Source organism: Benincasa hispida, chromosome 9 (genome assembly GCF_009727055.1).
Source record: "Benincasa hispida cultivar B227 chromosome 9, ASM972705v1, whole genome shotgun sequence".
NCBI lineage: Eukaryota > Viridiplantae > Streptophyta > Magnoliopsida > Cucurbitales > Cucurbitaceae > Benincasa > Benincasa hispida.
Window position 1 is genome coordinate 29,048,988 of NC_052357.1, and position 13,536 is coordinate 29,062,523.

At 38.7% G+C, this 13,536-nt stretch overlaps 1 protein-coding gene across 1 annotated transcript; it reads right to left on the reverse strand.

The window, feature by feature from the left end:
• Nucleotides 1-4,531: 4,531 nt before the first annotated feature.
• LOC120084655 lies at nt 4,532-5,436 on the reverse strand. Its single transcript, XM_039040464.1, has 2 exons — nt 5,314-5,436; nt 4,532-5,116 (listed from the first exon to the last, which is right to left on the reverse strand). The coding sequence occupies exons 1-2, from the start codon at nt 5,434-5,436 to the stop codon at nt 4,532-4,534; spliced, it is 708 nt and encodes a 235-aa protein (XP_038896392.1).
• Nucleotides 5,437-13,536: the final 8,100 nt, after the last annotated feature.

Consider the following 13,536-nt stretch of genomic DNA (forward strand, 5'->3'; position numbering starts at 1 on the left):
CCTTCAGCACGAAGCACCTTTCAACTGGGTGATTAATGACCCGATGATACTTGCAGTAGTTAGGATCATCTATTTTTCCTTCTTGTTCTGGTCGCTTGCATTTCGGTAGCTGAATAAGTTGCTTTTCTAGTAGTTGCTCCAACATATCTGCCACATCAGAGTCAGGGAATGGATAAACCTTCTTTTGTCGTTCTTTAAGAGTTGGACGATGCTTCTCGCCCTCATTGTGCCTTCTTTCAAATTTTGTTTGTTATCCTTTGGAGGAAAATTTCAGCGGGGTCACATGAACGACCATAGATTCTTTTGTGGCACTAATCACGATCTTTTCAGTGCCCTTGGTATCATTTTTGTATTTTCTCCCTTCAGAAACTAGGAAATATTTAGTTCCTCTATTGGCAATGCTCAGCTCCATATCATGAGCGTGTGTTGCCAGCTCCTCCAATGTACGAGGTTTTATCCCTTGTAAGATGTAGAGGAGTTCCCAGTGCATACCCTGCATGCACATTTTCGCAGTAGACAACTCAATGAGTCGATCTTTGCAATCCAGACTCAGAGCTCTCCATCGCTTGATGTAGTCGACGATTGGTTCCCTTTCCGTTGTTTGGAGTTTGTCAGCTCCATCATGCTGACGATGCGTTTGGTGCTGTAGAAGCGATTCAAGAATTCTCTTTCAAGTTACTCTCAGCTGTCAATCACTTCAGGCTCTAAGTCTGTGTACCAGTCAAAAGCGTTCCCTTTGAGGGTTTTGACGAACTATTTGACCAGTAGATCTCCTCTTGTTTCCGCATTTTCGCATGTTTCTACAAAGTGGGCGATGTGTTACTTTGGGTTGCCTTTTTCGTCATATTGTTGGAACTTTGGGGGCTGATATCCAGTAGGCATTCTCAGGTTGTTGATCCTCTAAGTGTATGGCTTGGAATACATGAAGGAGGTTTGGGCCGGCCCTCCATATTGAGCTCTTATGGAGGTCATGATCATGTCTTGTAGTTGTTGGACCGAAAAAGAGGCCACCGAGGCTGATTGTTGCGATTGGCTTTCTTGTAGCACGGTTTTCCCCTTGTCGATTGCTTTCATCGTGGGTGTTAGGCTTGATTGAGTAGCCTCTCGAGACTACATTTGTTCCTTCAGGGCAGCAATCTCGTGGTCTCGCTCCTCGACGACTTTCATCAGGAAGTTAATCTTCCTTTCCATTTCAGCCATGGCCGCTTCCGCCGTCACATCCACCATCATGACAGAAATCATATTTGGTGGTGAATCTTTTTCCGGTCCATCGGGTGCGAAAGTAGAGTTGTCGAATAAGGGGTTTTCCTTGATGACAACCCCACTTTGTGGGGATTCCACCATTTGTTTCAAGATGTCGTGGGCGATGAGGGAGCTCTTCTCTTGATCTTGTGTGATTTCTTTTGAGCGGCCGCAGGTGACGGGTCCCTTATATGAGCCGTTTGTGGAGGAAGCTTTGGATGCCATCTTCTTAGGAGATTTGGATGCCACCTTCTTAGGCGGCCATTTGGCTTGTTTGAATGCTGAGAAAGAGATGAGAGGTAGAGAGGTCCCCACTGGGCGTGCCAATTTGTTCGCACGAGGTTTCCAAGAAAACGTGTTTTCGTGGAGTTGAACTTGAGTTAGTGTTGATATTGGAGTTGATTTGATGCGATGCGGTTTGATCTCTAATATTTGATCCTCTGATTCTCTCTCAGTTGGGTGAATATGCTTGACTTGGAGAAAGAAAAGCACCGAACGTTCTTGAAGTAGAAGTCTTGGAAGCTTGGAGTAGAAGTCTTGGAAGAGTATTTGTGTCTTCAAAGGTCTCCTGCCTTATAGGAGTGCAGCTTCAGGAGTCTTGGAAGCTTGAAGTAGAAGTCTTGGAAGAGTATTTGTGTCTTCAAAGGTCTTCTGCCTTATAGGAGTGCAGCTTCAGGAGTTCTGGAAGCTTGAAGTAGAAGTCTTGGAAGAGTATTTGTGTCTTCAAAGGTCTTCTGCCTTATAGGATGTAGCTTTAGGAGTCTTCGCAGCTTGAAGTAGAAGTCTTGGAAGAGTATTTGTGTCTCCAAAGGTCTCCTGCCTTACAAGAGTGCACTTTAGGAGTCTTGGAAGCTTGAAGTAGAAGTCTTGGAAGAGTATTTGTGTCTTCAAAGGTTCTTCTGCCTTATAGAGTGCAGCTTCAGGAGTCTTGGAAGCTTTAAGTAGAAGTCTTGGAAGAGTATTTGTGTCTTCAAAGTTCTTCTGCCTTTACAGGAGTGTAGCTTTAGGAATCTTGGAAGCTTGGAGTAGAAGTCTTGGAAGAGTATTTGTGTCTTCAAAGGTCTTCTGCCTTATAGGAGTGCAACTTCAGGAGTCTTGGAAGCTTGAAGTAGAAGTCTTGGAAGAGTATTTTGTGTCTTTAAAGTTCTTTTTGCCTTACAGGAGTGTAGCTTTAGGAATCTTGGAAGCTTGGAGTAGAAGTCTTGGAAGAGTATTTGTGTCTTCAAAGGTCTTCTGCCTTATAGGAGTGCAGTTTCAGGAGTCTTGACAGCTTAAAGTAGAAGTCTTGTAAGAGTATTTGTGTCTTCAAAGGTCTTCTGCCTTATAGGAGTGCAGTTTCAGGAGTCTTGGAAGAGTATTTGTGTCTTCAAAGGTCTTCTGCCTTATAGGAGTGCAGCTTCAGGAGTCTTGGCAGCTTGAAGTAGAAGTCTTGGAAGAGTATTTGTGTCTTCAAAGGTCTTCTGCCTTATAGGAGTGCAGCTTCAGGAGTCTTGGAAGCTTGAAGTAGAAGTCTTGGATGTCTCCAAAGGTCTTCTGCCTTATAGAAGTGCAGCTTCAGGAGTCTTGGAAGCGTGAAGTAGAAGTCTTGGAAGAGTATTTGTGAACTATTACTAGGCCCCTAGGTGAACTATTAGCTTTCCTTTTGAGATCAAGTGTACATCACGCATCGTAGGTATATGCATAGGTGTATGTATAAGGGGATAACCTGCAAGCACACTTTCATAAGTAGTGCTCCCGGATGGTCACAGTTATAAGCATAAGTGATGATCCCAAGGGAATACCGAAACATAGACATAAGATGTGAACTCGAGGCTCACGACATACGATGTACATAGTCTGACAAGAGCACTAACAATCACTATTAGTCTAACATAGTTATAGACATACAATCATAATCTTAAATCATGCTTAAGAGTTTTTAGAACAGTCCCAACAGTCCATCAATTGAACACAACAACATTCACATAATATCATAATTTCTATGGCATAAACATAGGCCTCCATAACCCCCTCAACAACCCAACATAGCAAGTCATAGCATGTCAATCCATCATACAAAATGCAATCACATACTTTACACTAACTTGGGTTCGAGGGCGAACCGATAGTAAATAGCTTACTCGAATTTAGTCCTAAACATTGTTATTCAAGAAAATCAACCCATTTAGTTCCACACACTTTGAATCAATCCTAAAATACGAACTATAAATAATTTTTTAACATTTAACTACAATTTTTGTTCACAAATTTAATCCATAGAAATTTAAGCCACTTACCCAACACGTGATTTGTTCCAAAACCACTCCAACACTTCAATTGAACAACCCAATCTAAACATACACCAAAATCAAGGGTTTAGTACCAAATTACATAAGCATAACCCAATCCATAAACACATTGAAACTTTACCAACTTACCCAAAAGTATACCGAAACTGCCAAAACGAATTTCTACTCCGTTAAAAAACTTGCTTAACAACCACAAATTTTTGAATCCAACCTAAAAAATTTATGGGTAAATTAGCTCTTAGCCAAAAAATAATCAAATATTAATGGGAATTTCAAAACAACCCAAAACACTCAAAACTTACCCAAATCTCAGGATTTTAGCGACCAAAAAAAAGGGAAGGATGCGGATAGAAGCATGAACAGACGGATGAATTGTATCAGCAACGATGCGACTAAGACCAAGAGGCAGCAACAACTGACACGTTGAGAGCTAGTTCAATGAATTGTCGGCGGTTGGGAGTTGGTCAGGCAAACCGAAAACAAGGGGGGGGGGGGGAGAGAGGTTATGCGACTGAGAAGAAGAGAAAAGAAAATTTTGTTTTTGTGTTTTTAACTTCTCTTTGCACACATAACAAGGTAACTTTAATCCAATTTATAAACCACTCCTCTCCCAAACAAACCCTAATTCCTTTTTTTTTTCCTAAACATTTATATATATAATTTTATATATATTTTCCCTAAAACTCCCTAATACCCCCATAAAATTAAATAACGCACAATAAAAAAAAATTCCAAATTAACCTAAGTCCCAATCTTCAAATCACTTATCATATATTTAAACCCCCCCAAAAAAAATAAAAATAAAATTCCATTTTTTTTTAAAATTTCCAACAACAATACTCACAATTAAAAAATTGAATTTACCTTAGAATTTTGGGACATCACATTCTTCCCCGCCTTAAGAACTTTCGTCCTCAAAAGTTCTAACCCTAGAAGAGCTTTGACTACAGTGTCCTCATCTCGTCCTCTCGCTCCCAAGTTACTTCCTCAAACTAATGATTCTACCATAAAACCTTTACTAGTGTCACCTCACGATTACACAAAGTCTTCACCTCTCTAGCTAGGATTTGGATAGGTTTCTCCTCATAACTCAAGTTTTCATTCAGCTGTAAGGGCTCAAAATATACCACGTGGAATGGATCTATCACATACTTCCTCAACATGGAGACATGAAAAACATTATGGACCGCCGTGAGAGACAGTACAAAAGCCAACCGATAGGCCACATGGCCAATTCGCTTCAAGACCTCGAATGGCCCAACAACATGCGAACTTAGCTTTCCCTTCCTTCCAAACCTCAGAACACCTTTCATAGGTGCTACATTCAAAAACATTTTATCACCCGCCTCGAACTCAAGATCGTTATGCCTAACATCGGCGTAACGTTTCTGTCTACTCTGCGCTGTTAACATTCGGTCCCTAATCTTTTGCATGGATTCATTTGTCATCTGTACTAGCTCAGTTCCCCACCAACTTTCACTCACTAATCTCACCCCAGCAAATAGGAGACCTGCAACCCTTACTATACAGAGCTTCAAATGGTGACATGCCAATGGTAGCCTGATAACTGTTATTATAGGCAAACTCTATCAAATGCAGGTGAGAGTCTCAACTCCTTGAAAACTTCAATGCACAAGCGCGCAACATATCTTCCAAATTTTAAACGTTCCATTTTCCCATAAGTCTAAGGGTGGAAAGCTGCATTGAAATTTAACCGAGTCCCTAATGCTGCCTGAAGGCTCTTTTAAAATCTGGAGGTAAAACGAGGGTCTCTGTCAGATACAGTCGACACTGGCACCCCATACAATCTCACTACCTCTTTCATTGAATACGTGGACTTCCTCGAAATGAAATGCGCTACTTTAGTGAGCTTGTCCACTATAGCCCATAGCATCTGGTAACCCATCGCTGTCCTTGGCAACCTCACAATGAAATCCATGGACACACTCTTTCACTTCCCTTTCGGTATGCTCAAGAGCTATAGCAAACCTATTGGCTTCTGTCTCAGGGCCTTCACCTGCTAACAGACCAAACATTTGCTGACATACTCAACTATCTCCCTTTTTATATCAAACCACCAATAATATCATTTCAAGTCCTGATACATCTTAGTGCTGCTAGGATGTATCGAGAATGGGGAGCTATGAGCTTCTGCCAACAATTCGCTCTTAAGACCATTGTCTGTAAGTATCCATAAACGACCCTGATAAAGAAGACCATGATCCAAGGATACTGAAAATTCACAGTCCTGACCTAACTCTACCTGATGAAACTTTTGAACAAGGTATGAATCTCCCTATTGTGCATCTATAATTCTCTGCCTTAAAGTCGGTCGTTCTATCAATTGTGTTAGTTGCAAGGTGACTTCCCCACTACTACTGCAATTTCAGCTCGTCCAAGATCATTACATAGTTGAGCTTGTTTAGTGATTAAGGTTTCCGAATAAGCTACCTTCCTACTGAGAATATCGACCACCATATTTGCCTTTCCTGGGTGGTACAAGATCTCACAATCATAATCCTTCACCAACTTGAGCCATCTGTATTGTCTCATATTTAACTCCTTCTGAGTGAACAAATATTTCAAACTCTTATGATTGGTGAGAATTTGTATCTTCTTCCCCTACAAATAGTATTTTCAGATCTTTAAGGCAAAAACCACCGTCGCTAGCTCTAGGTCATGAGTATGATAGTTTTACTCATGGTTCTTCAACTAGTGGGAGGCATAGGCAACCACTTTACCATGTTGCATAAGCGCACAACTCAACCCCTTCTTAGAAGCGTCACTGTAAATCACAAAACTTCTGGAACCATCTCGCATTGTAAAAACCGATGCAGAAACCAACTTCTACTTACGATTCTGAAAACTGTCCTCACAAGCTTTGCTCCAAAGAAAAGAAGCTCCATTTTTGGTCAACTAAGTCAAAGGGGTGGCTATACGAGAAAAATTCTCTACAAATCGACGATAATAACCAACCATCCTTAAGAAACTGCGCACCTCACTGATTGTTGTGGGACGGGGCTAACTCGTAACCGCCTCGAATTTTGTTGGATCCATAGAAACTCTATCCTTCGACACCACATGCTCAAAAACGGATACTTTACATAGCCAGAATTCACATTTGGGGAATTTAGCATACAATTTATTCTCCCTCAGAGTTTCCAGGACTTTCCAAAGATGCTCCTCATGCTTTAAATCTGTCTTGGAGTAGCCATGAACACTGCTAGAGCATTGGTAAAACCAAACGACATTACAATGAACTCGTAATGTCTATATCTAGAATGGAATGCAGTCTTAGGAAAATCATTGTTCTTTATCCTCAGTTGGTGGTAATTTGACCGCAAGTCAATCTTGGAGAATACTATAGCTCACTATAACTGATTAAACAAGTTATCAATTCTGGAGAACGAATACTTGTTCTTGATGGTTACCTTATTCAACTCTCTGTAGTCTATGCATAGGCGTAATGAACCATCCTTTTTTTCATGAACAATACTGACACACCCCAGGGAGATATACTCGAACATATGAAACCCTTTCCAAGCAACTCTTGCAACTAGGTCTTAAGCTCTTTCAATTCTGCTGGAGCCATTCTATAGGGAGCTTTAGAGATCGGGGTGGTGCTTGGTTCCAACTCAATAGTGAAATCTATCTCTATACACGGTGGCAAGCTTGGGAGATCTTCCGGAAAAACATTTGGACGCTCCCTCACAACTGGCTCAGACGACAAGGTGATCTCAGGGTCTCAGGTATCAACTACACTGGCCAAAAAGCTCCAAGCACCCTGACTGACCATCTTCTTAGCTTTTAAAGCTGAGATCACCCTAGGTAAAGCCTCAGTCTTAGTTTCTCTAAACTTACAGCTAGCTCCTGTAGGCGAGCTAAAGACAACTTCTTTACGAAAACAATCTATGATGGCATGGTTGGCAGCCAACCAACCCATGCCTAAAATAACATTGAAATTTGTCATATTTAGGACTAACAAAGTCACATCTAACATATGCTCTGCTATTACAAGCTGATATACTTTTACCCTCTATGTCACATGAATAACATCTCTAGATGGAGTAGAAACTGACAACATATTACACAACGACTCTAATTCTAAACTAGCATGCTTTACAAACACAGATGATATGAACGAATATGTCGATCTAGAGTCCAACAAAACAAGAGCATAATGTCCAAAAATAGGGAGTGTACCTGTCACCACTGAGTCTGACTTATCCGCCTCACACCGAGTTGTAGCATAAACTTGACCCTACTATTACTGTCGATTTGAACTCCCCTACTGAGAATTTGAGGACTGACCCCTACCATCTCTAAAAGTACCACTAGGGCATTGGTCGACCATATGTCCTGCTTGTTTGCATCTGAAGCAAGTCTCCATACCGATCAAACAACATCCCTAATAACGCTTCCCACATGATTTGCACACAAACGTATCCCTCAAGACCCCTCTTGAATTAGAAGCCATTTGTTTGATATGTCCCAGTTGTCTATCTATGTTCTGGCTCTTCTGTGGAGCTCTGAAACTCTCTTGTCTACTTTTTTTTTTTTGACCCAAGGTGGGTTCTACTGCTAAAGACTTCAAAAACCCAAAACTCGATGGGCAGCCTACTCGTGTTGCCGCATAGAATGTTGCTGCGTAGGTAGTTAGCTCAAATGCTTGTACGATGCCTCGTACCCCATCTTGAAGTCCCTGAACAAATCTCTCAACCCTTTTACTTTAGTGGACACTAATTTAAAGGCGAAACAAGACAACCTATCGAACTTCTCCTCATACTCTTCCACCATCATGGTCTCTTGCTTTAGGTTCATAAATTCGACCTGCTTGTTGTATCTCACATGGGCAGAAAAGGGCTTTTTGTAAAATCATTCCTTGAATTGGTCCCACGTTGCTTGTCCCCCCCCAGCATCTATCATCCTCTCCACTGAACACCACCAGCGCTTGGCATTATTGACGAGTATAAAGGTGGCACACTGTAGTTTCTGTTCTTTGGGGCACTTCATATATTGGAAGATACCTTCTACAGAAGACAACCACAACTCCGTCTTATTAGGGTCCTTCAGTGACCCATCGAATGTCGGATGTCATATTTCTTAAAGTCCCGTAAGTTCCTAGCCTCCTCTAAAATACCTGCCACAACTTGATTTGATGCTTGATCTTTGTTCTGAACTTGTGATATCAGAACTCGCAGGGGCAGTATCTGGAGCGATTAAACATGCTGAGTTATCTGTCCTGCCACAATGTCGCTTAGTTGCCCCACAACAACCTTCGTAATAACTTCTCCAATCGCTGCGGCCATGGCAGTGTACTCGGCCGGGATTTCTAGGGGTGTTTGTACTCGTGGGGGCACGGTTGAATTTCAGGTCCCGTTTTTTACTCTAACTCTTTGCCATGTTGACCCAAAAGGGGTCAATAGGCAGCGAGAGGTCCTTCTATTCAAGCGGGTCCTGCATTTTTGGATTTTGCACCCCAGGGTCTTGTACTTCTGGATCTTGCTCCATTCTAACGTTCTTACTGAAGGAATGATGAAGTTCCATTGCAGAAGTGGGGATTGTTCCCAATTTTAATTTTCACATAACATAATTATGCAAATTATAGAAACTTTACAGTATGCAAGAGAAGGGAAAAATAAATTAGGATTTAGAAAAGACTTACTCTTGAAGAACTGGAACCTTCTTCACGAAATCCTTTCTCAAAAAACGATCATGAACAATTACAATTACGAATACCTAAAGGTGACACCACTAAGCAGAGCCCTCTGTATTCTCTTTTGGGTAGAGAATCCTTAGGAGTTGTGTGGGCTATGATATTTTGGAATAGAGAGAGAGATTGAGAAAAGAAGAGAGGTTTGTGGGAAAGCTTACAGAGAGATCTCCAAAAAACAACACACTACGTGCATCTGTAACAAGTCCTCTGTAAAGAAGATTATCCCCACAACTGCCCCACTCCTCACGATAGATCAAGAGAGAATTAAGGGGAGAGAAGTTATTCCCCCCTATAATTTTCAAATTTAAATTAAATTTAAATAAATAAATATTATATATATAATTAACTAATTTATTTTATATATATATATATATATATATATATAGTATATATATATATATTATATAACTATTATGTATATCATATTAACACTAATTAGTATTATAATGTATCAAATATAATATAACCTATAATTTTAATTCTCTCATTAAAGCATGATATTTAATATAAATCCCATTTATACTAAATTTAATTATATGAATCCAATTCATATAATTAACATTTGAATCATATTCAAATATTTATTTCCTCTCAAATAAACTTTATATTATAATGTATCAAATACATTATATTAGTTATATCATATATAATTAAGTTAAATCAATTATATCACATATAATTAATTGCCTCAATTAATTTGAACAATTCATATTAATCCAACATTAATTCTCAATAATCCCTGTTGAGCTAGAGAAGGGACCTTATGGACCTGTAGATTGAAGCTCCAATGGTACTTGAATAATTAATTAAACTCTTTTAATTAAATTATTCAATATCCATTAACTATCGGTCACTCCACTAAAGACCGACAGCTGCACTCTTCGCACTATAAATATATTTTTGTGTCTATAAGATTTAACCAGTCAACGGTGCAATGACCCTTCAGAAATTGCTCGTAAGTACAGCTGTGCCGAAATTATTATTTTTTCCTTGTAGTTACATTTAACTCTTTAAGTACCACTAGTTCCCTTTATGAACAATAAGTCATAATCCAACTATGACCACCCCTTTCGAGTCAAGAGATGGTGTGTTTGCTCAAGCCCCGGAATCAACCCTTAAGGGATAAATTTTTCTACTTATCCCGACATTAGGAAATGAGTGAATTTCGTCTTGTGTAACTGTATTCTCAGCTCCCCAATTAGATGAATTCCCATAATGGTAGGCTTATTGAGTCGGCGATCTGGCCACTCTCACAAATACAAATCAAAGGATCACCTTCATAAGAAGAAGTTCAATCCTCATTCAGGATTCAGGTCATGTCACTTATGGTCATCCTAGTGAAATATAAGTCTCTATTATTAACAACGTTATGTAAAGAGACTATTCATTTCATAGTCTAGTCTTATACAAACCCCTTTATATAGAACACCCTCGCTCACATGTCTCTACATGAATGATCAGGATCAAATCATTTGTAGTACTTTACAACAATTGGAACATCTACAAAATGGACCGTATTCGTAGTGTCACCAGGATAAGGTACCCAACCTTATCTATCTACTACATACCATTTAGGTTATCACTTAAATATGATCCACTTGTATGTCTCTATATACATGTTTAAGCTACAGAAGATAACCTCGGATGTTAGTTTATTGGTTTTGTGGGTTAATGCTACTAAATGTCAAATAAAACATCTCATATTTTATTAAATAAATAAAATGTTTGTACATTACAATTACAAACTATAGAACCCACGAGATTTATGGCATCAACCCCAACACTTACCTCTGTTGAGATTGATGTCCTAAATCTTGTAGGGTCCTATAGTTTGTAATTGCATTGTACAAACATTTTATTTATGAAATAAAATATATGATATTTTATTTCAAAATTAGTTGCATTAACCACAAACCAATAAACTAGCATCCAAGATTATCTTGTAGCTTAAACATGTATATAGAGATATTGTTGATTTACTACGTGATGATTTTATTGAAAAAGACCGAACAGGTGGATCATGTTTAAGTGATAACCTAAATGGTTTATAGTAGATGGATAAGGTTGGATACCTTATCCTGGTGACACTACGAGTATGACCTGCTTTGTAGATGTTACAATTGTTGTAAAGTGCTACAAATGATCTGATCCTGATCATTCATGTGGAGACATGTGAGTGGGGATATTCTATACAAAGGAGTTTGTATAAGACCGTACCACAAAATGTTTAGTCTCATTATATAACACCGTTCATAATAGAGACTTACATTTCACCAGGATGACCATAGGTCACATGACCTAAATCCTAAGTGAGTTATGAACTCCTGTCTATGAAGGCAATCCTTTGATTTGTATGGGTGAGAGTGGTCAGAACGCCGACTCAACAAGCCTACCATTTTGAGGAGTCGTTTGATTGGGGAGCTGGAAACATAGCTACACAAGAAGGAATTCACTCATTCCCCAATGACGGGGCAAGTAGATAAATTTCTTCTTTAAGGGCTGATTCCGGGGCTTGAACAATGTGGCGCAACATCCTCTCTTGGCTCGAGAAGGGTTTGGTCATAATTAGACTATGATTTTTGTTCATTAGAGGGATCAGTGATACTCAAGTATTGGGGTTGATGTCCTAAATCTCGTAGGGTCCTGTAGTTTGTAAACACTTGTATGAACAAAATTCTGTGATTTATAATATATGATATATTATTCACATTGTCTATGAAATATTTGATATTTTAGTTGCATTAACCACAAACCAATAAACTAAGATCCATGATTATCGTTGTAACTTAAACATGTATGTGGAGACATACAAGTGGATCGTGTTTTAAGTGATAACATAAATGGTCTATAGTATATGGATAAGGCTGGATATCTTATCCTTGTGACATTACGAGTATGGTCCGCTTTGTGGGTATTACAAATGTTGTAAAGTGCTATAAATGATCTGATCCTGATCATTCATGTATTAGACATATGAGCGGGGATATTCTATATAAAGGAATTTGTATAAGACCAGACCATGAAATATTTAGTCTCACTATACAACGTCGTTCATAATTGAGACTTTCATTTCACTAGGATGACCATAGATAACATGACCTTAATCCTGAATGAGTTATAAACTCCTGCCTATGAGGACGGTCCTTTGATTTTCATGGATGAGAGTGGCTAGATGGCCGATCAACAAGTCTACCATTTTGGGGATTCGTCTGATTGGGGAGTTGGGAACTCAGCTACACAAGATGGAATTCACTCATTTCCCAAAGCAGAGGTAAGTAGATAAATTGCTTCTTTAAGGGCTGATTTCGGGTCTTGAACAATGTAGTGCCACACCCTCTCTTGGCCCGAGAGGGTTTAGTCATAGTGGGACTATGATCTATTGTTCATTAGAGGAATTAGTGGTACTTAAGAAGTTAGATGTAACTACAGGGGAAAAACGGTAATTTGGCCCAACTGTACTTACGAGCGATTTGTGAGGGGTCATCGTACTGTTGATTGGTTATATCTAATGGACACAGAAATATATCTGTAGTGCGAAGAGTGCAGCTGTCGGTCTTCAGTGGAGTGCCCAACAGTTAACGGATGGTGGATAATGTGATTAAAGAGTTTAGTCAGTTATTCACGTACCGTTGGAGCTTTACGCTACAGGTCCATAAGGTCCTCTTGGTAGCTCAATGGATTCAAGTTGAGAATCAATTTTTGGGATTAATTTGAAATGTTCAAATTAATAAGAGGGAATTTGATTATATGATATAATTAAAGTAATTCAATCATATTTTATATAATTGATATAATGTATTTGATACATTATTGTTTGATTGGAGGAACTAATATTTGAATATGATTCAAATATAATTTCTATGAATAAGATTCATAGTTATTAAATTTAATATAAATATGATTTATATTAAATGCCATAAAATAAAGAAAAAAAACTATGGTTTGTATATTGTATATGATGCGATATTAAAACTATAGGTTATAAATATAATATGATAAATTAATTGTTATAAATATAATATGATAAATTAGTTATCATATTTATTTATATTTTTTAATTATTTGATAATTAAAAATCTTTTTGACAATAACCACCCTTAGTGGGTAGTTATATGGTTTTATGGTAAAGTAGAATAAAGAAGAAAATTGATTTTCTAATTATTCTACGAAAAAGAACATAAGTGGGAGACAGACGTGTTTAGCAATCGAGATACTGCATGATAGCTTTAGAGTCTAAACGATCGAGTAGCCTGTCTATGCGATAGACTTTCATCTACACGATAGTGTTGT

Coding starts and splice junctions, on each gene's coding strand:
- LOC120084655 (XM_039040464.1), bottom strand. CDS start 5,436: ATGGGTTACCAGATGCTATGGGCTATAGTGGACAAGCTCACTAAAGTA. Junction 5,117..5,313: donor ATGGGGTGCCAGTGTCGACT/GTATCTGACAGA, acceptor TGCATTTGATAG/AGTTTGCCTATAATAACAGT.